The following is a 27323-nucleotide window of genomic DNA, read 5'->3' on the forward strand; positions in this document are numbered from 1 at the left end:
TGATACTATCAAGGTACGTACAAGAAGAAATGCTGATCCAGTTCTTAAATGGAAGTCTCGGAGGCTCTCGTTCCATTCCCTTAGTTTGATAGGGACCTTTGTGAAACCCCTTGACCTTTCACTAACTGTTATCAGATTCGTTGTGAGAAAGCTTAGGGTAGCTGTACTTTTCCACCGAAGTTATCAATTCATTTGTCCAGGGCTTTCAATAATCAAGGACAAACCATGCTTCATAAGAGAGATGCGATAATGAGGCATTAACATCCAACAATAAGCACTATTTCTTGTTTATTTGTTGAGTAGTGGTATCAGTCGATTGCTGTAGAAGATTCCGGACTCTCTTCCACCCCTGCTCGCATCGAGACTGGGATTGTGCATCATGGATCTCCTGCATTCTATTTTAGTGCACCTCTGCCCCCAAATCATGGTTGTTGAGGCCCGGCCCTAGCGCACGTAAGAATCATTAGAGCTGACCAGCCAAGCTAAAGGATTTTAGCTGCATCCATCTCTTCTTTCAGCTGGAACACAGGCTGTTCAGCTCATCAACATGAAAAGCATCAGTCAACATTCAGGCAAGGTGCAAGGTTCTCAACCTTTGAGAAGTCAAGCAGCTTCTGGCTGAAGAGTCTTCAGACCCTTGTTACTGTATTCAGCATTGCTTCCTTGATTTGGCCTTGGGTAGCTGACTATATTCAGTTCGGGAATGTTCTATCACATGGAAAGGTTCAGAAGGAGAAACCGCCCTAGCTTGGACGTGCAGATACAGATGCAGGCCAAGCCGAGGAACCGGGCTGATCAGATCAGAGTTGTGTCATATATTGATTCTGGTTGGTGAGCGGCTGTGAGCCAGGTGGTGACTTGTCCCCGGATATCCCTTGACCATGGTTCCTTGCTTGCAAAGTCAATTAAAGTACTTGTTGACCGATCTCGATGGTTCTTATCGTTGATGAACAATTGTTTATCTTCCGAGACTGTCTCATCTTCCGTTAATACTCGGGAAAGTCTTTCTCCCTTGCCAAACACAACTGCTAGTCAATCAACTGCCTCTATGGCCCCCTCAGTCATGGTGCGTCAGCTTTGTAATCCAGAGCCACCAATCTGTCGATCTTGAGAATGAGACTGACTATGTGCTCAGGCAGACACAAATACAGCGCTCGAACATCGTTCAGAGCGAGATATACGTTCTCCAGACATGGAATACAACTCATCGGTTGAGGATTTCCGAGAATACGAGTATCCCAACATGGCACAAGGTGTGCCAGTCTCACTCCTTGGGTCTTCATCCCCAGATCCGCTGACGCTTACTTACAGGGGCTTATCTTGATCATGGAGGAGCTACCATATATGCGCGATCACTTATAACCGGCTTCTCCCAAGCAATGATTGGTAACCTCTGGGGCAATCCGCACTCAGAGAATCTCCCGGCAAAGCTGTCGGGTGATATGGTGGATAATATCCGTGCAAAAGCTCTTGATTTCGTTGGTGCTGATCCAAAGTATTTCGACCTGGTCTTCGTCGCCAATGCCACGTCTGCTATCAAGCTAGTTGCTGACGCGTTTCGGGACATCGGAGAGAAGACCCCGACCAAAGGTTTCTGGTATGGATGTCACAAGGAAGCCCACACGAGTATTATCGGGGTTCGCGCACTTACGTCAGGGGACTATCATTGTTTCGAAGATGATGAGAGTGTTGAAGAATGGATCTCGCGGCCTTTCAGCTGCCAGTCCCGAAGTGGAAAATCGACCAGTCTGGGCTTGTTCGCATACCCAGGCCAGTCGAATCTAAGTGGACGCCGGTTGCCACAGGACTGGTCGAAAAGAATACGGCAACACCCTCAGCTTCGAAATGTTTATACCCTTTTCGATGCTGCGGCTCTCGCTATGACTAGCTCCCTCAGCTCCCTGTTCCACGATCCGATTGATGCACCCGACTTCACTTGCCTTTCGTTTTACAAGATATTTGGTTTCCCTGATTTGGGAGCATTGGTTGTCAGGAGGGCATCAGGACATATACTGAACCTGAGGAGATATTTTGGCGGAGGAACAATTGCTCAGTTATCCCCCTCAAAAGATTCTCGGGTTATGAAGAAAGTTCCCGGGCTGGGGGATATGCACAAAATATGGGATATACATGAAGGTGTCGAGGATGGCACACTGCCATTTCACAGTATCTTGGCGCTTGGAGTAGCTATTGATACACACCTAAGGCTTTACGGCTCAATGGTGAGTCGTCATGGCACTTTAAAATTGAGCTTAACTGACGATTGGTCCAGGATATGATATCCCGTCATTGCTGTTATCTCGCTCGCTACTTATATGAGCGTCTCGTGGAACTGAAGCACCGAAACGGATCTCCGTTGATCGAGCTATATGTTGATAGCCCATTCATGTATGGCGATCCTTCACTTCAAGGGCCAACTTTTGCCTTCAGCATTATGAAAGAAGATGGCCAATATATCCCCTGGACGGAAGTAGAGAAGCTTGCCAATAGTGCTGGAGTATACATACGAGCAGGAGGTAAGGAATTCATCTGGATTCGTGTCAACATTGCTGACGATTATGCTTCAGGCGTTTGCTGCCCTGGTGGTGTCGCTAAAGCCTTGGACTATGAGGACTGGGAATGGGACAGGATCTTCTCAAGCGGACACGCCTGTGGTTCGAGTGAGATGGCAGTCATTCATAATAAGCCAACAGGGTAAGTTTCACCATACCTTTCTTTAATCATGGAATTCGTCAACTGACAGAGGCAGAATCGTTCGCGCGAGTCTCGGTCCCATGACGACGAAGCGAGATATACAGGCCTTAATATCATTTTTTTCCAACGAGTTCCTCACAAAAAGCGCACCAATACCACGGTTACTCGGAACAGCAAAGGATTTACCGCTACGGGAGAAGTTCCCCTATCTCACATCCGAAAAGGAGTTTAGTGAGCGCGACCTTGTATATGGGCGTTAACGGATGTGTTGGAAGAGCTTGATGCTTATTTGAATTTTCATGAGGAATTAGCTAAAGAGTTCTGTGTGCGTCAGGGAGCTTTGTGTGAAAGGGGATGGTTTTTGTGTATTTGTCCACACAAGCCGCTGGGGATAGGTCTCAGAAGGGAATATTTATAGTCACATACACCTTAATCACTTCCTAACCTACCTAAGTTAATGATTTATATTTCCGAGAAATAACAAAGAACACATGTTGGCCGCGCTGACTTTAGTTATCCAACAGTCACAGAATTGTAGCGAAGTTCCGTCTTTGTAATCGCTTTCATCTCGCTAGGATAACACATTCGTGGAACAAGAGCTTTCAAAGAAAAGACGATCAGACAAGACCTAACTAAAAGATCTCTGAGCATGACCTTTCGCGAGGGAGGCAGCCTAATAATGACACTTAAGTACTGGCACACTCACTTGTAAGAGATCTCAGATCCATATTTTCAATTTGACTAAGGAAATGTAAGGTAGCTTCCATCCCAGATTGCTGTTGGCTGTACCTTCGCTTATCGATGAAGCACCTTCCCCAGCGACTTCACAGCTCTGCCTTCCATTCACGTGATTTGCATCATATCCAAACCACCTCTACATTTCTACAGAAAAACATGACAATTGCTTGCGTTCGAGCACAATAGCAGTCCGACGATTTTATTGTTTTTGGACCACAAAATCCTTATCTCAGAGCTTTCTCCCAGCCAACATCAATATAGTCGAAATTTCTTAGCCTTTTCCTCGTCCTCATGCAATCGCCGCAACTGGATTCTTTACACTTACCCCACGTCTTCCATACCAGAATACACCCTTGATCGATCTACACATTGCGGTCTGCGATCAAGCCGGTTCGAGGGTCCCCAGATTTTGTACCAGCGCACAAGGCATCTGCTCGTGCTTTTCGCCTACGCCGCGATTTCAGTACCAAATATGGCAAAGAAAAAAGGCAATCAAAGTCCTGGTGGTGAGGGGCAGAATGCGACCCTGGACAACGCTTTGCAAACGCATCCACAAACCTCGAATACTATGGACACAAACGGAGGGGGTCAAGAGAAAAAACCAAAGAAGTCCAAGGATGGTTCTTCTTCCTCGTCTTCGTCTTTCCAGACCATTAATATTTGCCGGAACAAGTAGGTTTGGTTATGCGCCGCTGATTTTCTTGCAAAGTGGCCATTTGCGATCCATTCGATTACGGCGTTGACGCTTTACCTTAGGCATTGGCGATACATATCCGCTTTCCACGGTCCGTGGCTCCAAATGCCTATCGAGATCCTCGAAACAATTGCCAACATCAACTACAATACCCCCCGGCCGTGCCCTATTGACCCTGCCGTCCTCTATGACCTACTGAAGATTCGCCGTCTCGTCGACGAAGCCACCAATCTTGCCGTGAGAGCTGCTAGTGACATTGCCTCACCCGTGTTGACTAACGTCCATGGTGGGCTACCCGGCGCATCTCCTATGTCTGTGTTGGGAATGACGGGGCCAGGACATGGGACAAAGTTGAGCCGTGAGCGCAAGTTTCGGATGAGAGAGCAGGCAAGCCAGAAGCTTAGCCGTGCATACCATCTAGATGAAATTGCTTGCAGCGTTGCAACAATGCAGGGTGCTTCACCGATTGACGAGATCGGGGCGCTGGTGCTGTTGCGTAACCCACAGGATCTAGATGCCAAATATGTACATTTCTTTCATGAGAAAATACCCTCGCGTCAGTTGGCAGAGTCTACTAGTCTCCAGCCCTTGATAGACATCATATCCGAGAGGCCCAACGAGGGCGAAGCCCTCCGAACGCGTGCAATCGTCAAAACTTTCAAGGAGGATTTTGAAGGCGCAGCTCACGACTTGACGGCCGCTCTCACAGTGTGCCGAATACATCAACAGCCCCATCGACTCAGTGGCGACGAACTAGAGTCCCAGTATTCACATCGGGGTAGACGATGGCGTCAGGACATCATCCCATCTGAGAAAGAGCAACCGAGTGGTTTGGAATCTCAACTGTTATTCCTCCGTGGCGCGGCGTACCTATCAGTGGCATGTCAGCATATCGAAGATGGCATCCCGACAAGTCAGAGCCAGAGTGGGCATCCCGATTCGCATAGCCCAGACGACGCCTTTGATCCAGAAGTCAGTGGCCGCAAGTCGCCAGAGATGGAAGAAAAGTCTCTCCGTGAACAGACCGAAGCGCGGAAGCTTGTCAAGAAGTATGCAAGACTGGCAATTCGAGACCTTCTCACCTTTATGTCACATTTTGAGTACGCGCCCAATTTGCCATCCTCCCTCGCAAAGGACTTTAATGATCGAGTTAATTCCTCCGCAAAAGGCAGCCGCCATCCTCGCCCTTCTGAGGCCACATCCTCTCTCGAGCCACATACCACTTACGCCATTTCGGAACTCTTCGCCGCCGTCCCCCCTTCAGATCTCCCTCCATATCCTAGCCAAGAGGTGACAAACTCAAATGGCAAAACACCGCTTTTTGATATGCCCCAGACATGCGAATGGTCGACCTACCACCCCCTTATGGCCGACGCCCTTCACTCCCTTCTCCTTTGCCACTGCCTAGCCCAAACTTCGACCAAGGAGCTTCAACGCCACACCTACATGGCGGCAAGGCTGATCCGTATCGCCGATGGCTATCCGGTCTTCCAACCTAGTCGCTCTGCTGCTCGGTCGGACTGGGTCGAAATTCTCCGCCGCGCCGATGATAACTGGCTACAGCTCAGCGCCTCCTGGGAGACCTTGTGCATACCTGCGCCCCTCCCGTTCTTATACGATACCCTCCCCCAGAATGCCACAAAGATGCACATCGGTACTACTCGCAAGGAAGCCGCCGCCGCCGCCGCATCTCTGATCAATGGTGGACCTGACAACGCTAGACCAGCCGTACCGAGTGAGGCAGATAAGCAGCGACAGCTCAAACGGGAACACAACCAGCGAGTCTACGAAGCCCTTAATGATGAGCGAGTCTGTGATGATGCTACCTTCCGTGCGTCCCTTATGGCTAGAGAGAAGCGCGATGAGAGAGAACGTGCAGCAACAGCCGCTGCTGCCAACGGCTCTTCATCCAATGCAACATCTACTAACAATTCAGGTCTCAAGGGATGGTCTGACGAAGATAGCAACGACTACCCCCTTTGCAGTGTGAGGGCTAGCCTTATCGGACAGTGGGTAGAGAAAGTACCCCCCGTCACTGGCACCACGCGACGCAAGAAGCGTACCAAGAAGCCTGTCAGCAGGGCAAGTGAGGCTGTTCCTCTAGAGAAGATGAGCCTTAAAGATGAAAAATAAACTGGGCCGTTATAACTACCCTTTGCTAACCCCCTATTTATTTGGTTGACACTTCTTGCCACTCAGTTGGCATATTGCCTGCCCCTGTTCGCGGGAGCCTTATATGATGAAGAGTAAGCTTGATATCTGAAAGATAATTTTTTTGTGTACTTCACTAAGTGGTCTCGGGGCGGGACTTTTCATGACCAATGGATTTCATACAGCATAAATCAAGACTCGAAACAGGAGCAGGTCTATAATTCAAGCGTCCTTCCGCAGACAATGTCTAATGCTTTATAACCAAGAAACGCCGCCCATGCTTACATATCCTGTGAAACCAATCCATTGCCTAAATTCACTCTATCCTATCTTATATTTAGCAATAATCTTAATACCACCTGTTAGCTATGTTCCCCCCGTTGAGGAACGCATCAATGTCCCCCATCCCCTCGGTCTCAAGCACATTCATCAACTCAAGCTGCTGAGACTGTGTAAGGCTACCCTGCCTAGCAAAGCCATAGTCAAACTGAGGAGGGGCATTCCCGCCTTGAATATTCTGTAGCCCAAGACCAGAGCCTGACATATCGCCATAGTTCCCAGGATTCGCCATGGAATCGTTGAAGAAACTGTTGCTCATGTTGTTAAAAGCGTACGGGGAAATAAATGGAGCAGGAGGCGAGAACCAATCGCCAATACCGCTTGGGGTTGGTAGAGGCCTTTGAGTAGGTGCAGCCTGTGAGTTTTGAGGCACAACAAACGTGGGCCCACGCTGAGATTGTTCAATCTTGATAGGAGGGGACATGTTCGTTTGCACGGGCATCAGAGAAACTCCAGCTGGCGAAGCATGCTGCATAATAGGTGTAGGATGGGCTGTCAGGGTGTTTGAGGGCGATAAAGTGTTGCTAGGGGTTGGTGTTGTCATATTGCCGGTGGGGATACTGTCGGGAGGAGTTGGCAATTGCTCTGACATGTGATCCGGAGGCGATGTCATATGTTGCTCAGGGGTCGTGGTGGCTGGCGGTGTTGGGTCATCCATCATGGTCTCGCCAGGCTGCATAAAGTCGGGTGGGAAGTATGAGAATCTTCGCCCTGTGGGTTCATTGCTCGCAGGGTTGAAGAAGATAGAGTTAGACCTGAAGCTCGGCTGCGGGGGAGGGAAGTTGGGATCGAAGGCGTAAGCATTCATGGCCTCTGGTGGTGAGTTGAAGACGTGATTGAACTGAGGTGGGTTCTGATACGGGGCCTGGACTTGTTGAAGGTTCTGGAAGGCTTCGGGCGAGTTGGGGTCCGCGAAGGAAGGGGGCGTAGTGAAGAAACCGGCTGCCTGCCCCGTAATTGGGCGTTCGTCGTAGCCCTGTAAACAAGCTTTCGAGAAGATGGAGTAAAGTTGCGAGGCGGATGCGGTCCCGGGCCATCTTTCTGTACAACGATCCAAAACCTCCATAGAAGTCTGAACGAGGGTTTCAACCTCATGACGGGGATGCGTTCGGCGCACCTCTGGATACGAAACCGTCCATAACAGTGTGTTGAGGGACATGTTCACGGTAAGAAGGAAAACCCAGGTGAGATCTGCGCCACTTCCCATCTGCTTAGCATTGAGCTGGATGATGTACGCTGCGCTCTCGTAACAAATCGCCGCGGCACGAGATGATGGCTTTGGGATCTGCGGAGAGGGTCTATACATGAATATCCTCATCTGGTGATACCTGCCGGTGAACCTATCGGATCGCATTAGACACAGAGAGCAATAAAATGGAGGGGGACATACCAAGGCTTGCACCAATCGGGGCTTGTGGGAGATGCATCTAGCCATTCTTTGTTCATCTTCTCAATCCTTGCAAACCAAGGGTGCGAGTCGTTCTTTGGTTCATCCTTCTTCTTCTCGTACAAAGCCCTTCGGATCTCGGCCTGACACATTCTCATTCTGTAGAAATGAATGGCAACAAGTTTACGCTCACTGGGAGGGCCCGGCTGGATGCCCTGGTCAGTGATGTTGTCGTCGTCGACCGCTGCGAAAAATTCGACGTCTAGCCGGTCGTCGCCTGTCGCAAAATTGTTGGGCCTACCCATACTGTGCGCCAAGCCATATTCCATCGCGGCGACAGTCCAGATAATCCGCCTCCTCATATCGATTGTTTTGGCATCCATGTTGTACCCTGTAGAAATAGTCTTCTCGCTCGCTAGTCCTTCCTGCTGGCATATTCTAGCTGCCAGGCCGATCACATAGTAGATTGGCGTCCTTGTAGGGGTGAGAAGCGAATATTCTCCGAGAAGCACAAGACATTGCAATGTCTTGAGATCCTTGGGGCGGACAACGTCTTCGAACAATTGCATTGCTGCCAAGTAGTAGCTGTCTGCCAAACCAGCGTACTGGGTGTCAAGCTTTTGTAAGCTGATGGCTACAAGCATTCTAATAATAAAAAGCCGATACGGATCAGTGTCGTTATTGTAGACCGCATCCAAATCCTGTAGAAGATCCTTTTCGTGAAGAACAGGCCAGAAGAGTTGGGCTTCCATAAGTTAGCATTTCTAATGGAGTAGCTCAGAACAGGATTTAGGCTTACCTTTCTGGTTAAAGATCTCCAGTAACTTATCTGCAACGGCTCTTGTTGGCAAACTCTCGGCTGGATGCTGGCTAATCATGGGGTAACTCTTTCTCCTTGCCGAAGGCCCCGTCATTTGTATGGACTGCATACGAGCTTGTCTGGCGCGGACACTGGGAATGAGGTCGGAGATGCGTTTGGAATCCGTGTATCTCTTCGCTTGCTCCATAAGAAGGCGTGTCATTGCAATACCGCTACTGGGTCCTAGGTATCGCGGGGTCTCATCACCACCATTCAGACGAACCATTCCGCCGGGCCGTACCATATCCTCATTACTTGTAGGATACTCATTTTCGTCGTCAGTATATTGGCTAAGCTCGGCCTCGAGTTGCCTGACTTTGTCTTGTAGCCTAATAACATAATGCCTGTTGATCTTGCGACCTTTGGCTGCATCGAGGTATTCGCAAGTCGATCCGGATCTTTCACATGGCAAACAGCGGGGCAAAGTTGGATCACATCGAGTTTTCCTCTATGTAGGAATACATTAGCAGTAGCTCAGTATAGATAGAGTTGCACCAAGATGATATGTACCTGTCGGCAACGGCAGCAAGCAGTCAGAGTGTGGGCAATGCGGTGACTCGAGCCGTCGCCATCCGAAGTTTCGTCGGTCTGCTGTACAGGTTTCCTGAAGGCCGGCGGAGGTGGCGGCTGCTGCTGCTGCTGGAACTGGACCATGTGGTGTTGAGGGTGACCCATGAAGACGGGATTCTGGCGGGGAGCGACTTGGCCGAAGCCTTGTCGGAAGATGTCTGCCGGGTCCATTGGATATATTGGCGCAATCGCCTATGAGGTATGTTGAACTTGGTCGCGCGCAGGCATCCGATGCTGTTGCGCTGAGAGGCACGGTTACGCACGCACGGAAGGAATAGAAACAAAGCAAACAAGGCACAGGAACGGGCCGGGGTCTTGAACCAAAACGATGAAGTGTTTATGGATAATCCGCGATGTTAAGGGGTGTATATGCTGATGGCAACATCACCGCTGGTTGACTGAATAATATTGGTCAGGCGCTTGTGTTGTGGGAGTATTTGGCAGAGGACACAGGCAAAGTGATTGTGTAAGGTAGGTAGGTACCTACCCAGGTGAGGTATGGATGGATGTACGCCAAAGCAGGTCATTTCTTCGACGACGCGGAAACGAGGGGCAAGGCAACAGGTCGATGGGCAAGCTAGTTATTGCTGATTGGCTGCTTGACTCTTGCGACGCCTAATAAGCGTCCAGGGCAAACGAGGTTACAATAGCGGGGAAACTGTTCGAGGTCGATGCTCGCTAACAAGACCCTGAGAAATTCAAAGCCTCCACTGGAGTTGAAAGCGGCACAGAAGGCTGGGCGGGTCAGGGTCAGGTATGTCAACGCATCATCACCAATGCCTTAGTAAGTTGACCTAGAGAATTAGGGCCTCTGGTGAAAATTGAGAGAAAATAGCTGGCTGCAGTAGAATAGACATTAGCACCGATGTTTCGCTGGTCTAAACCACAAGACCATGGTTTGTTTTTATGCTTGGATCCGCTAGAACGATAAGGTTCTTGATGAGTACCAGAAGTCACGAGCTGTTTGACAACTCGGCGGCAATATTATTAACTTATTGGCTGAGTGATGAATGTTTCAGCATAACTAACTACAGGAAACCTCCCCCCCTCCCCCCGGGCCCCAGATAAGGTGGACGAAAATTGACTTTACCTCGACAGGACTAGTCTTAACCTCTATTAGTGCAGATCCTTGAATGACAGGTGCTGAATTGTGATGGGTTTTATTGTTCGGTCAGCCCGCTCTGGGACCTTCAACGTTTGATTCCAGGACATGCATTTCGCATGGATCATGTGGCCGAGAAGCCATATGCGACATTGGAAGATGGCGCGCGCACAAAGAACGATACGTGATACTCGTGTCAGCAATGACATGTCGCGCAAATATGGATGTTCAGGAAGTCCCTCACAATACAACACAACACAACACGTACCTTAAATGACCCATCCATATACGATTCCCTGTTATAGATTCAGGCATCTGCCGCAATCTGATAGAGCCCACTCCAGTGTCACATCGTGTTAATTTATGGGTCGCGGAACGTGAGCTCGATACTCAAGTACCGTGCGGAAATGATTCTTCTCCAGCCGGACGAATACCTTAGTAGTTATCCGTACCTACTATGCATGCATGATTTCTTCTGTTTTCATCTGCCATGGATTGGACGCCTTACTCACGAGACCCGCTAATGCAGGTATCCTACTTAGCCTCGAAGTCTGTTGGCGCCTCTATCGGTTGATAAATAAGCGACAAAACCTTGCTATATGCTCCCATCCTTGGTTCAACATCTGATGCCTTGTTTTGAGTCAATACAAAATTCAATCTTACCTGCTACTCAGTCGTTAATGTTATAGCATTTGCTTGTCGCCAGTCCAAGCATGGGAGTTTCAGTCAAGTAGAGAAACATATAGTTTTAAAACCAACAAACGTTGGCGTGTCTGAGATCGAAGGGAGTTACGATTGCACAGTATTCTACAAGCCAAGTACGTACACAGGCACATGGACTAAAGTATTCGGCAGTATTTAAAGTAATAGTATTGAACTGGCGTGCATCGGGGAAATGAATCCGGCCCGTCCGTCTTAGATTCGTCGTATCCCAAGTTCGCCCTGGATCTACAACTCTGCATTCCGGTGGCTTAAGATGGCATAATAAGACAGCATATGATAGAGTTTGGAACCTTTGTAAACAGGGAAATTTGTGAATGGGAGTTGGTATATTAGATAATCAGGCTTCGGGGGGTCATTCATCACTGACCCTAATTGTTGTTCTGGGGTTGATGAATAGAGTTGACAATCATCAACCGAGGTAGGGTGCTTGTTTAACTGGGATGAGCTTACTTGCCAATAATAAACAACTGAACTGTTCGTACACTTATGGAGGCTCGCGCTTATCTTTTTTCTTCCTTACACTCATGCCGCTGACATTCTTGATATATAATAACAACAACTATTACCACCGTCAGGAATAGCAACGTTCTTCAAGACTAAACTTGCTCATCACAGACCACATAATAGAATCTGTACCTCTTGCTAATCGTCATTTGTGCCGCTGTATAACCGCACTACGCCATCTATTCTCTACCTTATCCACCCACATTTGTTGCCCCGCCCCGCCCGAACAACTCGAGCGACACGAGTCGACTCGATGAGACAATAGCACTTTATTATTACCTTTGTTATCAACAAAACTGCCTACATTGCCATGTTTTGCGGTTGAGATGCCACTTCCCTCCCGTCATCATCTGAGCCTGTCCTTTCCAAAAACTTAAAGAGAGATCTGAAACCCCAATACAACGCGTTATCGACGCATCGAGTTCTTTCAAGTCCATTCCTGGATCATTGTCCCGCAACCGTCCACTCAGAAGAACTAGCCAACGACGCCACGGAACAGTGGATTGACTACCTGCACAAGACCGCGCCCATTTCCCACGCCCCTTCCTGATTGCGCTTCACGTTGTGGTCAGCCTCCTTGAGATTCTTCAAAGGCCAACTACAATCTCTTTGCATCACCAGAGTCAACGGCTTAGATTACAGGTCAATCCACTGACTCCTGGAACCAACCTGGTCCTCGTGGTCTAAATTGTCCCGCTTCCGAGTGGAGAAATTTGACGACGCTCGAAACGAACTGTTACCCCAGACTTCACCCAGCAACTACTATCTCCAGTCAGGCTCTATTCGTTACGCTTATTGTAGTTGATCTCACGGACACTCCGCAATATCAGTCCTTCAGGACTTTTGTCGTCGGTACCTTGTGCTAGATCGGCATCTACAGGATTGAAAACATGCCACGTCCGAGTTTCTCTCACAACCCGCTTTTGAGGGTGTCAAGGCCAGTGTCCGCTTGCTCTCGGTGTAAGTAGTGAACCTGTATTCGAGGGACCATGTTTGCTGACTGACTTTATGTATAAGGCCGCGCTGCCAAAGTCAAGGTAAAAACAACCAGCTTGCGGCTCATGTGTTGCGGACAGTGGCTAATATCATATAGTGTGATGGCAAACTACCGGCTTGTACAGCCTGCGAAAAGGCTGGTCGTTCAAATGAGTGTTCAGCAGCAAACGACCAGTTCGCTCGAGGCAAGGAGAGAAGGTTGGTCCATAACTTGGCCTCTGAGAGCGACAGCCGATCTAATCTTTGTGCTCAGTTACGTGGCGGCCTTGGAATTACGCATAGAGAAGCTTGAAAAACGGCTTCAGTTTGCAAAATCACGCAAGGCATCCGTTGCACTCCATGATACGGATGCATCGGCCTTTAATGTGCAACAGATGGACCGTAGAGACTCTCTGGCGCTCATTCGCGCCGCTATACATCGCAAAGCGGCGCAAAAGCGGGAGACTTCTGATGTCAACTCTCTTGTATCCGACTTTGGCTTTCTGTAAGTACTAAACAGCAACTCAAGTCCTTGATTGTGGTGCTAATATGCCTCGAAAGTTCTGTCAATGCGACAACGCGAGACTTTGAACCTATATCAACAAACATGACTTTTGCTAGACTTGTCTTGGCGGCAACCACGAACGATGCCCTTCCAGAGTCTGACCAAGCCCGCTTGCCTCCAAGGCAAACTGCCCATGTGCTAGTCCAGCATTACATGGACAACGTCTATTCGTTGTTCCCCTGCTTTTCGGAAACCTCACTTTTAACTGCTCTTGACGACATATATCAAGAAGATACCCGGACTATCAAAGACTCGGACTACTGGATGGTGTACATGGTCCTTGCCATTGGCTCTACAGCCCAAAGCAAACGTAGCCAGGACACACACTATCTTACTGGCCTCGAGTATGCGTCCAGAGCTATGAATCATGCTGATGGCGCTCTCACCCCTGGATACGTGACGCAAATCCAGTCGCTTCTTCTTTTGACGCAGTATGCCATGTTGGACCCTGCCCACTTCGATAGCTGGCATTTGATAGGTTTCACAGCTCGTGCGATAGTTGACCTAGGTTTCCACCAAGACCCTCCTTTGTCTTCTGTCCCTGACAAAGCGTCTCTGGACATGCGACGCAAAATCTTTTACTGCGTCTATGCTCTTGATCGGCAAGTTTCTATAACCCTTTCTTTGTGACCAAGCCCGCACCTGCTAACCTACACTTTAGTGCCATCAGTATGGTCCATGCGCGGACGTTCTCGTTTACTGATGACACTGTTAATGTCGCCTTTCCTCAGGCATCTAATAACGGTAGAAAGAGTTCTGCGTCAGGTCCCATCACCGGTCCCCGGCCCGCAGACCCTGCTCTGCTGCTCTTTCAACTCCGGCGAGCGCAATCCCATTGGTATCAGGAGTTGTACCAATCAGGTTCGGTCCCTCTGCAGGATCCAATCTCCTATATTTGGAAAATGTGTCTTGATATGCGCGAATGGCAAGACACTCTGCCTACAAATCTGGCCCCTGAAATCAGACAATTGTTCGACCAGGAGCTGAGGTATAGCTACGTCTACTGTATTGCGCCCTCGGCGAGGGCACCCAGCATCACCGACTATAACCGTATCCTGATTTTTGAACACTCGATGGCCTACCTTGACACTGTCCACGAGATAGCACATGGTGCACAAAATTCCGGGTTCTATACATACCATGACGTGTTGAGGGTCTATTTTATGGCGAATCAGTTCCTCGCGGTTCTAAGAGATGCAGAAGATATGCTTCTTTCGGGAATGCCGGTTCCAATTCCAATTTCTCGTCCGGGTGCTGCACCTGCCCCTCCTCTCCCAAGACGATTGCAACCCCAAGGAATGAATGGAGAGGATAACCTTGATCGCAGCTTGAGGTGTCTCGATAAGGTCTCACAGACATTAGATACCTATGGAGACCGTTGGGCAGATGCCTCAACCTGGAGAGAAAGCTTTGGTATGATATCCCAGGAAATGGTGGACCGACTTTCGAGGCGAAGGCAAGCACGTGATACTGCTAGAGAACAGTACCAATTACAGTATCAGGGCAGAGGTATACCACCCCAAACTCAGGCTGGTTTTTAAAAATAAGGCTCACAGTAATCCAAGGAGATGCCATGGGGAGGAATTGATATTACACAAATGTTCCACGGTGGCGACTCCTGATAACACATCCCAGAATCGGAGGTTGGGAGATGATAGAAGAAACATTCGTCATGCTTAGCTCCAAAGTACGCTCGCTTCAGGCCAAGACTCTTGGGTTAGATTTTTGGTAGAGTTAAAGCCTAACTTCCTGCTGTTCGGAGATGCAGTGTATTATACCTCGTTCAATATGCTGTGGAGGAGCTGGAGTCTGCAATTTTATTGATGTAGGTCAGCCAGACCGCATAAGCCAGAGACTCGAAGTTATAAACAAGGAAATTGGGTATGGACATACTCATGAACATTGCGATTCAAACAATGCCAAAGTGGCACATAATCTCAGTTCTTACTTATATCTTCGTAGGGTTATGCAATAGGCCAGACAAGAGGTTTCGACTTTGTAATATTCTCGATGTCTGTTGGGCAGCTGTGGACAGGGAAACCTATGGCTGGTGTGAATCGAGACTCAATAACTAGGAGGATGATTTCTTTTCAAATCAGGATGGCTCATAGTGCGTGAGTTCATTGAAAGGATTGAATCGGTAGTCTACCTATTTTAGACTGGCAATGCCTTTTGTGACTCTGCGACTAGGACCCTCGACTAGAACATCGTAAGGCAACCTATTGGCTGAGATTAGGGAAGTATGATGAACACCACTGCATCGATTCGAATTTAGCCGAAAGCAATTGTGCATTCTCTTCAGGGTATAAGCGGTGGGCATAGATGCAAAGTTTGGGGTGACAATGCTGTCATTCGGAGTTGGAATGATGGAGTCAAGGCAGAAATACCGTATAGTATTCGATATCATTTATCTGGCAATCGGCCGACCCCGCCCCGGACATAGGAGCCGCGTGATTTGGTTTTATGTTGAACGTACTCTCGCCAGAGAGTCAGTTAGTTTTTACTGAGCTGCTATCAAGGAGAGGGAAACTGTGAAGCGTAGGTAGCTACTCGGTACTCTGCAAAGGCCAAGCACTTGCAAGGTAGAACACAGCGTCGCCGTTACACAAAGGAAGCATAGGTCTGTTGTCAGTGGCGCTCGGGACCCTGGGTTGATCGCACTTGGCATTGAGATTTATGGTGTGGTATGCTGTCGTTGTCATCTAAGCGGTATGGTCAAGATGCAATATGACAACTTGGAAGAGGGTGTAAGATCGGGCTGAATAAGGGGTCGGCGTCTTGGCAAGAGCTGGAGCTGGAGCTATGTGGTTCGGTTTTGGAGTCGACCAAACCGTGCGGCGCTTTGACCAGGTCTACTACCTACATCCATCATCCATGAGGTCGTTGTCAAGTTGGAGGACCCTCGAGTCTTGGGTTTCGGGGTTGTCTGACGCTCTGTGCTGTTCAGACAGACTCAACTGTCAAAGGCAGAGGTGATGTGGTGCCATCAGACTCAGATAGATAGAAACCAAAGATCACGGAGTAATCACTTCCCAATAACCGCTTATCTTTATTTGCTTTCTCCCCGAGATTCTTCTCCATATCCAAGGCAAATCCAATGCGGGGAAGAGATCCAGGAAAACGTGAAGCGGTCTACTCCGCACGGGTGAATCGTGGAGGTGGAGACCAAGGAGCTTGGCTCAGAACGGGTCTAGCACGGGCAGAGTTAAATTTTGACTATTTCTGACGGAGGAATGATTTCCCTAAATATTCCACCAATCGTAGCTTTTGATGCCCTGCCATCTGGCCACGCGGTACGGCCATCATCAGCCGCAAAAAGACATTCCCCCCATTCTCCACTCCCCCAAGGAAGCCAATTCCTAAGAGAGTCGAGGTCTAAGAGAAAGCCAGGAAGAAATTGCTCCAACAGGCGTTAAGCATGCCACCCAAAACTGACAGAGGCGCCGAGCCGGTGGAGGGCATGACAGGGGTTAGCGACCTGGGCAAACGGAACTCGGCACGGCACAGTAGCATCACAAGTCTAATTAAGGGAGTCTTCTTTTGATACATTGGACTGAATTCTATTCTTTAGACTCATGGTAGATGAATCGTGGGGGAATAGGATGCAACTTTGGGGGTTCCGATCTTGAGCTAAGTCGTTCAATAGTTGCGGGGGGTTTGAACTGTGAAGGCTCAACGATGGGATGATTGATGGGATCCAACTCAGTGCTAGAAAAGTGGAAACAACGATAATTAAGCGAATTCTCAACGTTCGATAAGAGGACATGAAACTGATATGTATGCATGCTCAACTGCCTTATCGTCGAGTAACAGGGGTCGAGTGACGAGCGTGAATGGTGGGCGAAAATGCTGCCTCTACTGCCGAACAGTTAGTCAAGCTAAGATTTCAGGACACAGCAGCAACAGAAAGCAAGTTCGGCCCTTCACATTGAGACATCAGATTGTTGCAACACACAATTAGAGACTTACATGGGGTGGGGAAGGTGTATCCGTCCGTAAACCATCCATAGGTAGCCGCAACGCAAACCGCAACCGCAACCGCATCCTGGGGTTAGGTCGTCTGGGGTTAACCTAGGAAAGACATAGTCTGGGGTCTGGGGGCAAGAAAGACGGCTCTAGCCTCTGGGGGTTCCTTCCTCATCTCAAAGATAAAAAGATAGCAAGGGAAGCATCATCTTCACTCCTTCTCTCTTCTGTTCCTCGTCCCACTATCCTCATTCTCTTCTCTGCCTCTTCTTGAGTCCGACCTTTCTCATTCTTTTTGAGTCATATAATCGGCACTTCTAGACAAAAGACACCCGACAAAAGAAAGGCTCAGGGCCAAACACCGCCGCCAACATGCCCAGCAAGACCAGAGTCTACAACTGGTTCATTGCCATGGTAGCTGCGTCTTGCATGACGCTCTACGGCTTTGACTCCAGTGTTTTCAACGCTCTCCAGGCCTCGGAGAACTGGCTGAACTGGTTCAACCTCGACCTCAAGAATGACAGTTACACTGTTGGTCTCATCAACACATGCTACACTATCGGTGCTATCGTTAGTGGTTTCTTCATCGGTGGCCCCCTGGCTGATTGGCTTGGTCGACGTGCCGGTATGGGTATTGGTTGCTTCATCACCATCATCGCCGCTATCATCCAGGCTTTTGCCCCCAAGGGAAAGCTCGGTGTCTTCATTCTCGGCCGTGTCCTCATCGGCATGGGCCAGGGCACCGCTCTCAGTAAGTTGTATACTTTCACCAGCTCCCGTGAACTGGTCACTGACTCCCTCCAGCTGCTGGCCCTGTTTACATCGGTGAAGTATCCCCCCCTGAGATTCGAGGTCAGGTCATGACCTTTTGGCAACTCTTCTACTCGGTCGGTGCCTTCATTGCTTACTGGATCAACTTCGCCTGCGGCAAGAACCGAGAGAAGCTCGGAGAGTGGGATTGGCGCATGGTTGTTATCTTCCAGATCATGGTTCCCATCATTGTCATCATCCTGCTCCCATTCCAGCCAGAGTCTCCCCGTTTCCTTATCAAGAAGGGAAAGATCGACGCTGCCCGCTCCGCCCTTCGAAGTATCCGTGACACTGAGGAGGAGGTTGAGGATGAGGTCCTGGCTATCCAGGCTGCTATCGAGTACGAGAAGGAGGCCATCAGCCCTGGATACCGCGCCCTTTTCAAGGATCCCTCTATCAGGAAGCGCTTCGGTATTGCAGTTGTCCTCAATGTCGGCCAGCAGCTCACTGGCCAGGGTACCCTCAACACCTACTCCACTTCCATTTACAAGCAAGTCTGGACTTCGACTGAAAAGATCAACCTCATCAACGCTTTGTGGGCCACCATGGGTATCCTATTCACTTTGAACGCTGTATGGACCGCCGATCGCTTTGGTCGCCGATGGCTCTTCATGGTCGGTGCCGCCGGTATGGCTCTCTGCATGTTGATTGTTCCCGTTATCGGCCTCGCTACTCCCACTCCCAAGACCGAGCCCACTGCTATTGGCATTGTTGTCATGCTCTACCTCTTCATGTGAGTCTTCTTACTTCTTGGCCTTTCTTGAACGCACACTGACATATTCCCGTAGCTTCTTCTACAAGCCCTCATGGGGTGCCGGTGTATGGATGTGGACCAGTGAAGTCTTCTCCGCCAACGTCCGAACCCAGGCCGTCGGTATGGCCTCTCAATGCCAGAACGTGGCCAACACTATTTTCCAACAGTTCTTCCCAACATTCCTGGCCAAGACTGGCCTCAAGTGCCTCTTCTTCTTCTTTGCCGTCAACATCCTGCTCGTCGTTTTTGTGTTCTTCTTTGTCCCTGAAACCAAGGGTATCTCTCTTGAGCACATGGATACTGTTTTCGGTGGTGTCGATCACACTGAGAAGGGTGCCCAGATGCTCGGTGTTGACACTGCTCAGCATCAGACCCAGGAGTTCAAGGACGGGTCTGAGATCCAACAGAGCGAGAAGAAGCGCGAGTCTGTTTAAATCTATTGTAATTGATGGAGGATTTTGAGTTAGGATAATTTTGCATCTAGGAATTCGAGATGTGGAAAGCAATCGTTTTAGTCGTGTATCTATCTAGACATCCTTGTTGATATAAGGATACATTGAGATATGGAGACATTGTTACGATCCCCGGAAAAAGTCCAGTACACAGAAAGTGGCATATCCAATCCCAATCGTGTGATAACATGTTAGTTGACAGACATCATTTCTTGAAGTCGACACTGGGGGTCATTGTCTTCGCGTTGGGCTCCAAGCTTCTTTTAACTCAACAGCATTATCTATATGGAAAATCCAAAATACATCTGTAGCAAAACCTAAGGTATAGCCCAAGACTCTCGAATATCTACATAACAAGATAAGATGCTCGTTCTCAGCCTAAAACAATCCAACGCGTTATTACACTACGCCAAGGAGTAGGAAAGCATTATCCATACATTAGAGTCGACGTTGGCAATACCAATATTATCTCCAAGATCTTGGTCTATTATGTTGTGTTCCCACATTGTCTTGTCGACGGGATTGCATGCCTTTCTTGGCCACATCCATCGTTTCTTGCCGAGACCTGGATTCAAAAGTGCGTTGCAAAAAGCCATAGATTATCTTGGGAGGGGGATGGTCGGTAGAACAGCTGCTCATACACAAATTTCAAAGCGAGTCGAGTAAGAGATAGGTTGATAACGACAGTTGTAACTATTTTCTACCGATTTATATAACAATAGGGGCAAAGGTCGCTTTTTATTGCGCGAGACAAACGAAGGGCAAAAGAAGAGCACAAAGTACTCGGAAAACTGAAAGCCAACCCCTGTCTTCCCACATCAAGTCCATCTCATCCACGCACTTGTCCTTGATCGTCCACTCATCACATCGTTTCTCAGTCTCATGGCTAGGGAGCTCGGCAGCCCCTTTACTGGCACTGGGAGTAGAAGTCGTTGATCTTCTTGCAAGTGAAGGGAGACTTGCAGGTCGTGGGGCCGCTGTAGTTCTGGCCACCGCACTGTCCCCATTGGTCGACGCTGCCGGCAGGGGGGTTGGTGGGAGTGGAAGTACCAGTGGTGGTGCTGCTGCTGGCAGGGGGGTTGGGGGTGGTGCCGTCGCTCTTGTAGGTGCTTCCGATGGGACCGAACTTGATGTTGGAGAAGGAAACCTTGGAGTTGGGAACATCTCGCTCAAGATCGGAGGGCTTGCCAGAGGTGGTAGCGCAAGAACCTCGCTGGGATCCAACCTTGGTAGAGTCGGTTGGGTAGGTAGAGTCGAGCCAGAGCATGTTGGAGTGGTGCTGTAGAGAGGAGTCAGTATGTGTTCCTACTTCGGATATGAATTGGGGGTTGCGTAGGACTTACGTCGTGCCAGAGAGACATAACAAGAACCATGGGGGAAGCGAGAGCATTGCTCATACCGCTCCAGCCACCCTTCTTAGAGAAGTCATCGATATCGCCAAAGACGCTCTTCTGCTTGGTGCAGAAGTCAGAGGTGAGAGAGCTACCGGGGTTGCCTGCAATCTTGGACTCGGAGTTGGCAATGACCTTGCCGTTCTGGACATACAGACGGGTGATCTCAGAAAGAGCTCCGTTGCTGCCCGTGTGGAACTGAGTGACAACAGTCATCTTCTTGGTGGTATCAACGTTGAAGTTGGATCCAGGACCGTAGAAGGTCTTGTTGCCCTGGCGGTAGGCGTTGAAATCACAACCGTCGGCATCGCAAGTTCCGCCATATCGATCATTAGAGTAGGTTCCACCGCAAGAGTCGCCAGTGCAAGAGTGCTGCGTGAGCTTGGTGCAAGGATGAGGAGTGAAGGCTGTGGAGATGGAGTTGGCCTCCCAGATATCCATCTCGGGGCAGCAGGTACCCAGGTTACCAACACCGGCGTTAGCATCACTGTCAGAGGGCACCCATCCATCAGAGTTGGCCTTGACTACTGATTAGCGTCTTTCCTGAACCTGCAATCATGCTCTGTCTAGGTTAATACTTACAACTCCGTTGATGAACTTGACATCGCGAGGGCACTGAGCATCACAGTAACCAGTTCCGTACTTGGCTCCGGCCTTGTTTCCGGAGTACTTGGCCTTGCCACCATCCTCGTCCATGCTGACGAAGTAGAGGGCACCGTTCAGACCGCAGCCGATACCAGAGACATCGACGTCAAAGGTGAACTCGTTGCCCAGAAGCTGGAACATCTGGTAGGTGTTCTCGTTCTCCATGAGGTAGGTTCGGCTGCCAATGTTCTTGCTGTAGGGACCCTGGGTGACGAATCCAAGACTGAGCTGGTTGCCGCTGGAAGTGATTCCGTAGGTGCCAGCATAGTCGGCGCCATCCAGACAGCACTTTTCGGCGCAGGTCTTGCCATCAGTGCAGATGGAGGTGTCCCACTTGTTTCCGGTGTAACAGTTGGTAGACCCAGAAGTCTGGTGAGTCCATCGCCAGTTGGCATCAATACCAACGGAGCCCTTGACATCGCTGCAGCCGCTGGAGGTACACTTGGACCAGGTCAAGGCAGGCTTGGTCTCGGTGGTCAAAGTGCAGACCTGTTGAGCCCGAGCAGCGGCAATAAAAGCCGAGGCGGTTGCGACGATGCGATACATTGTGAAGTGAAGCTAGACCGTTGGATAGATGAGACTGAGTTGACTGAAGAAGTTGTGGGTGAGTGAGGAGTGGTGAGTTTGATTCGAATTGGGAAAGCGAGCTTGTTATATACTCGTCAACAAGAAGACCTGGATCTTAGAAGATCGTCCCCTTCATCCATGTCCAGATTTGAAAGAAAGGAGTGATCAACATCAAGAGAAGCCGCCATACCGATGAGGCTCCATTTTCGTAGCTTCAGGAGAGAATCGGGTCGCGGGCCGCATGCCCTTGGACAGTACGAAGGTAAGAAGAACCTTGCTGAGCCAGTGATGTCTCACCTGGTGATAACAGGCAAAGCATGGCATGGCATGCCTCCAGAGCGGAGACTTGTTGAGTAGAGCCACAACGGGGTACGGTGACTGCAGGGGGCAGTTCCTGAGCCGATCTCCGTGATAGCCTCCGGTGGCGTACGGTAAGTGCCCGATGAATACCTACAGTAGCAAAGAGGACGAGTAGGCCGGTCCGCAGTTCCCGAAGGAGAGCAATGTTTGGCCTCCGAAGAGGCTGCACTCACGATCTTTTCTCATTGGAGGGACCCTGTGACTTGGACTAACGAGGCCGTGTAAGAATAAGAGCAAATTTCCGAATCAATGTCCTCATGGGCATCTAAAGGATAGGAACATTGTTCGTTTTTCGGGCCGTCGCTTCCATCATCTTTTTGCCGTGGACTAATGAGACCCGTGATATAATCCATAGAGTGATCGTGAGGTAGTCTAGCTACCAGTCCCGGAAAGGCAACTAGGAGTGAACGGTCACCTTTCAGTCACCCTGCCATCTTAACCAGATGGATCTCCGCCCAGGGTTGATTCTACTTAGCCGTACTTCAAGTGAGGAGGCTGACCCCACAACCTGTTGGTTCTCTCAAGAACCCAAAGCTTTGGCCCCTTTGCCACTATTCAAGCATGGTGTTTACCAATTACGCGGCGCTTTCACATCTTCGTCTGGTGTCAGTATGGAGAAGCCTGCTTTCGAGATCCACGGATGCCTTACACCACGGGCACAATGCTCCTCAGTAGACATCACTTTCATGGGCCGTAGCTCCGGTAAAGATCATATATCCTTTTGGAGACGATTTATGCATACTGATCTGTTCAGAGAGGTGAAGGGCACCATTACATCACACTACCTGACAAGCATCCGTTTCCAGCTGATCCGTCTTTGGTAGCGCTGGTGTTCCTTTTCCCATCTGTAAACCGGAACTCGAAACATTGGTGTATATTTGACTTCTCAATTCATAGCTCAGATGCTCTTGGTGGTGGAACAATTACAGCCGTGGGACCTAAATGAGTTGTCCTGGAAAAGGGGATCTCGCGGTACTTCGGGATTCAGTCCGTCCGCTTAAAAGAAGTCTCAAGGCGGCAACTGCAGGTATCGTGGAAGAGAATTTCCGTCAAAATTTAGTTTGTTCATGTGTTCGTTGTGCGCCCATGCCCATCTCGAAAAACAGCTGTTGTTGGTCAGCTGCCGGGCAATGCGGAGGTGGCAGAAGTTAAACCCCTGACATAACGCATGGAGGTAAGGGTTTGGAGAGCTTTCTCGTCCAAATCCAGCAGTTTCGGATACATCATGACCGAGATAGTGGCTATAACCCCGGCATATTGTTGACTATAGGCCAGGGTTCTCCTGCCAGCCATGTGTAAAGACCATGCCAGGCGAGCATGCAGGCAACCAGGTCTTGTCTGCGACTGGTAGTCTCATGTGATGGCTGGTGAATGTGCAGCGCACAATCGACACAATTGTTACGGTGATTAAATTGTTCCGCCAGGCCTTGACTGATTGCACTTTGTTCATGAGCCCTGTCCAAGCTGTTATTTGGTTGTTCGCCGCCTCAATTCTGAGAGGTGTTACCTTCTGTTCTTCAAATTTCGAAGCACTTGCAACTAGAACACAGACTCCTCAGGCTGCCGAGGCTCTCGAACGGAATGCCTTTTCCAGACACGGAAGACGGCTAACGAGGGGTATCAAAGTCATCAACCCTGCATGAATCGGCAGCATCTTCTCGGCTCGAACCGCCTTTGGGGGCGCTCCAAGTCGTCCAGTACCCCAGTGGAACGTGATATCCACTGTTTCGGAAGATACAGAATAGCCCATTTCAGAAGTGCGGGGTGTAAGTTAATCGTTCCCTAGGCTGTGATGTGGTGCATTAGAGTGGACGGATTGGATCGTGGAGGAGGTTCCTCCGGATTACCCCAAAGCGTGGTCCGGGTGGCTCGACAGCCAATGTAATGCTATGCAATAGCAAGGGTCCAGAGGTGACTTGCATATGTGGACAGTGCGCATGATGCTCTGTTCAAGTTACGTATTTTGCCTGACGGGGCCATGTCGAGGATAGAATGAGGTTGTTGTGGTCAGGTTTAGGAAATATGGGGGAAGGTCTGGTCAAGCTGGCACACGTGATGACCGCATCTCAATAATCTAAGGTAGGTACCTGCACATGTCTACCTCAGTAGACTACCAGGCGATAATCATATCTACAGGTAATAAACCACCTCACACTGCGCTGCTCTTCATACAAGCATAATTCTGAGTTAAGCTCAACCCATCTATAATTCAAGATGCTAGAGTGCCAATGGTCGCATCATAAACACCCCTTTGTAAACCACCGGGCATCAATATAATCTACAATGATGACGATGCGTACTGCGCAATACTGCATCTCATGACCTGCCCGCAATTACCAACGTTTCAAAGATAGGGAAAAAGCATCATCCACATGAGGAACCCTAATCCTCCCGAGACGCCGTATAATCATCCCTTACAATTTCCACCTCCAAAAAGCTTTTGCTCGCAAAAACAAACACCACCATCACTGGCTGTCAGGGTGACGTGTGGCCAGTACTACTCGCCACTGCCCATGAAAACACGTGGATGCTGCTCAATTGCCTCCATGTTCAGAACCGAAGCATCGCATGATGTTGGCCAGGCTCTCTTGCTTTCTTGTGCGGTTTTGCAGGAGAAACCGAGTGCAGCCAGATATCTTCTGCTTGTCAAAACCAGACTAGTAGGATGTCTATCCACGGACATCTGATATGTGGATGTTTTTACTTTGACGAGGCAGTCTCTGGTCACGCTCGTAGAGATAACCACAGTTGGCACATAAAGTCTGAGCAACGTTAGCAATGAAAACGGAGCCGCCAAGCTTCAAACTTACTCTTGGACCTGCTGGTCCATCTCTCACAGCCCAGACGCTTGTGCCCCATATCCTGCAGTGCATGCACCTCCATTGATATCTCTCTTGGTCTGTCAAGGCTCCGCCACCTCCATATCCCCCAACGTCTGGTGTCCCTCGCCCTCCCGGTGTACCACCTCGGCCAAGCGGACTCAAGCTTCGGAAACGCCGCTTCTTTTTGGACCGTTCGCCTCGCCCCATTCTCTCCTCCTCGACTTCCATCGGCGCACCAAAGGGCGTACCTCCGAGCATGCCTGTTGTAGAGCTGAACCGCGCCGTCTCACGGCGTAATCGACGAACTTCACGTTCTCGGTCGCCTTCTCGCTTCTCAATCTCTTCCTTGCTAAGGAATTCTACTTTCGGCTCCCAGTCGTCTCCGAGGTGCTCCGGGTCGTACCTCCAGCCAGCCTCAGAGCCATGGGCAGCATCGTTTGGTAATTCCTGCTGCATTCCGCCCCATCCAGCAACGAGGCCGCCAGCCTCGCAGGCTTCCTTTTTCAGCCGCAGAACCGCTTCGTAGATTGCATGCGTCATTGCCGGGATCCACTCTCCTGTCAGTCCAAGATCCGTACAAGTGACCTTGGCGAACGCTTCGGCGGTTCCAGGCGGATGCAATAGTGACCATTCAAACTTATCAGTGTAGAGCATTGATGCCAGATTAAGGTTCAAGTTAATGATGCATCGATAGGTATCGTCAGGGTTGTAGTCGTCAGACTCAGGAAGAATCGGCGTTGCCTCTGCGGTGACATCCGGAACCTGGGATTGCGAAGGAGTGGCCGCGCCTCCAGTCTGCGCCGGAGTGTCAGGCCGGGACGCCCCTCGGATGGCGGAGACGGGAGACTCATCCCGAGACTTCAGCGCGAAGCTTGGCCGCTGCGTCAGTGCAGCAGTCGTGGGCTGTGGAACAGAGATGGCCTGCGGGTCACTATGAAATAGTGGGTGAAGGGCAACGCCTGAGTACTCTTCAAGCTGCGTCCGGATTTGCTTGCTGATATCAGCAATGACTGCCTGCCGGTTAGGCAGATCGAGGTCTTGCACTAGAGTTTGGGCGAACTGATCGGTGGAGATAAGGGTCTCGTGCAGATTCCAGCAAAAGATGTCCCGAAGCTTATACGGCACTGTGGCCTCCTGTTGGCGATACTGAGGAAGTGAGGTGTCCACTGTACTCGGATTATGCGGCATGGGATATGGAGCTGGTGGGATGAATGCGGGAACGTCCACATCAATTCGGATCGGAATCAGGGTGAGAGGCAATGTTGCTTGAACGGCATTCTGCTGGTCGCTCCTCAGCAGTCTGTGTTTGGCGATCCAATCGCGCCAGACGCCCTGCACCTCGACAGGCTCTTTGGTGTCTTTGCCAATCTTGTCGGCAAGATCTTGTCTGCTGACCGAGTCCTCCTTTCGCAAGCTCCTCAATCCCGTCGGTCGTCTTCTGGGATCGTCGCTATCATCTTCCAGATCATCATAACCATCTTCAGCATAATTTATGATCGTCGTCCCTCGCTTTGTGGTTCTCGAAGCCGGTCCGGCGGGCGCGCTGCTTGGTAGAACGGGCGTGAGTAGAGAGTTGTTGTAGGCGCGCAGTCGCGGCGCGTAGCTCGTCAAGAAAGCCTGGGGCTTTGATCGTTCCATTGTGTGTGCTATGAGTTTTCGATGGTCATCTCATGCTGCGGGAAAGGAGCTACGCCAACACGCGAAGGGTCTCTTCGCCGGATGCTGGAACTGATACAAGTGATTCAGATGGCGAAATTTACCCGATGATAATAGCAATATCGATGTGAGCTAAAGGTGTCGAGATATGTGGAGTTTTCTGTCTGTCGTGATGGCTTCAACGTTCAATGCTTGATGGAGTCGCGCGAACCGGGACCTTTTTCTCGATCGCGTCGCTCGTTGTTCCACTAGGTAGGCGGCTGCAGGGCAGAGTGCACGGGCCAAGCGACCAACCGCCATTATGTAAGCTTTTCCCTACCCTGTAGACCTCGTTACACAATTGGAAGAAAGGCTCGTTCTAATATATTGATATTGGCGAGGCAAACTGTTAATTTCACTGTCTATTCCATGACATAATACCCCAATAATGAAATTGCTGTCTTTGTTTACCTGGTACCACATTTAATAGTGCTTTGGGGATATATTGGTGTTTCTTACAACCTGTAATAGTAGGCAAATGAGTTATGTTTTAGGTTTTTATAACACTAACCTCGATATTGCAATATGAGATCTAATTTACAATTAATGATAGCTTAAAT

General features: G+C 49.7%; 7 protein-coding genes across 7 annotated transcripts; 4 read left to right on the top strand and 3 right to left on the bottom strand.

Annotated features, from left to right (window-relative positions):
• Nucleotides 1-1063: 1063 nt before the first annotated feature.
• Nucleotides 1064-2954, top strand: FSUBG_7129 (molybdenum cofactor sulfurase; the record flags this gene model as incomplete). The annotated part of the gene is made up of 5 exons (XM_036685401.1): nt 1064-1066; nt 1136-1253; nt 1312-2222; nt 2273-2694; nt 2750-2954. The coding sequence occupies 5 exons, from the start codon at nt 1064-1066 to the stop codon at nt 2952-2954; spliced, it is 1659 nt and encodes a 552-aa protein (XP_036537392.1).
• Nucleotides 2955-4231: 1277 nt separating this feature from the next.
• Nucleotides 4232-6259, top strand: FSUBG_7130 (uncharacterized protein; the record flags this gene model as incomplete). Its single annotated transcript, XM_036685403.1, has 1 exon — nt 4232-6259. One exon carries the CDS (start codon nt 4232-4234, stop codon nt 6257-6259), a length of 2028 nt encoding a protein of 675 aa, XP_036537393.1.
• A 367-nt stretch (nt 6260-6626) lies between these two features.
• On the bottom strand, nt 6627-9603 carry FSUBG_7131 (purine utilization positive regulator; the record flags this gene model as incomplete). Its single annotated transcript, XM_036685404.1, has 4 exons — nt 6627-7956; nt 8007-8748; nt 8803-9310; nt 9373-9603. 4 exons carry the CDS (start codon nt 9601-9603, stop codon nt 6627-6629), a joined length of 2811 nt encoding a protein of 936 aa, XP_036537394.1.
• A 3048-nt stretch (nt 9604-12651) lies between these two features.
• Nucleotides 12652-14842, top strand: FSUBG_7132 (GAL4-like transcriptional activator; the record flags this gene model as incomplete). Its single annotated transcript, XM_036685405.1, has 6 exons — nt 12652-12721; nt 12779-12798; nt 12855-12955; nt 13011-13241; nt 13358-13732; nt 13963-14842. 6 exons carry the CDS (start codon nt 12652-12654, stop codon nt 14840-14842), a joined length of 1677 nt encoding a protein of 558 aa, XP_036537395.1.
• Nucleotides 14843-17639: 2797 nt separating this feature from the next.
• FSUBG_7133 (HXT3-low-affinity hexose facilitator) lies at nt 17640-19265 on the top strand (the record flags this gene model as incomplete). The annotated part of the gene is made up of 3 exons (XM_036685406.1): nt 17640-18018; nt 18072-18810; nt 18866-19265. 3 exons carry the CDS (start codon nt 17640-17642, stop codon nt 19263-19265), a joined length of 1518 nt encoding a protein of 505 aa, XP_036537396.1.
• Nucleotides 19266-20190: 925 nt separating this feature from the next.
• Nucleotides 20191-21865, bottom strand: FSUBG_7134 (exoglucanase type C; the record flags this gene model as incomplete). The annotated part of the gene is made up of 3 exons (XM_036685407.1): nt 20191-20562; nt 20627-21193; nt 21257-21865. The coding sequence occupies 3 exons, from the start codon at nt 21863-21865 to the stop codon at nt 20191-20193; spliced, it is 1548 nt and encodes a 515-aa protein (XP_036537397.1).
• A 3050-nt stretch (nt 21866-24915) lies between these two features.
• Nucleotides 24916-26706, bottom strand: FSUBG_7135 (SFH1 subunit of the RSC complex; the record flags this gene model as incomplete). Its single annotated transcript, XM_036685408.1, has 1 exon — nt 24916-26706. One exon carries the CDS (start codon nt 26704-26706, stop codon nt 24916-24918), a length of 1791 nt encoding a protein of 596 aa, XP_036537398.1.
• Nucleotides 26707-27323: the final 617 nt, after the last annotated feature.

This window comes from Fusarium subglutinans, assembly GCF_013396075.1.
Source record: "Fusarium subglutinans strain NRRL 66333 chromosome Unknown NRRL66333_c0000088, whole genome shotgun sequence".
Taxonomy (NCBI): Eukaryota; Fungi; Ascomycota; class Sordariomycetes; order Hypocreales; family Nectriaceae; genus Fusarium; species Fusarium subglutinans.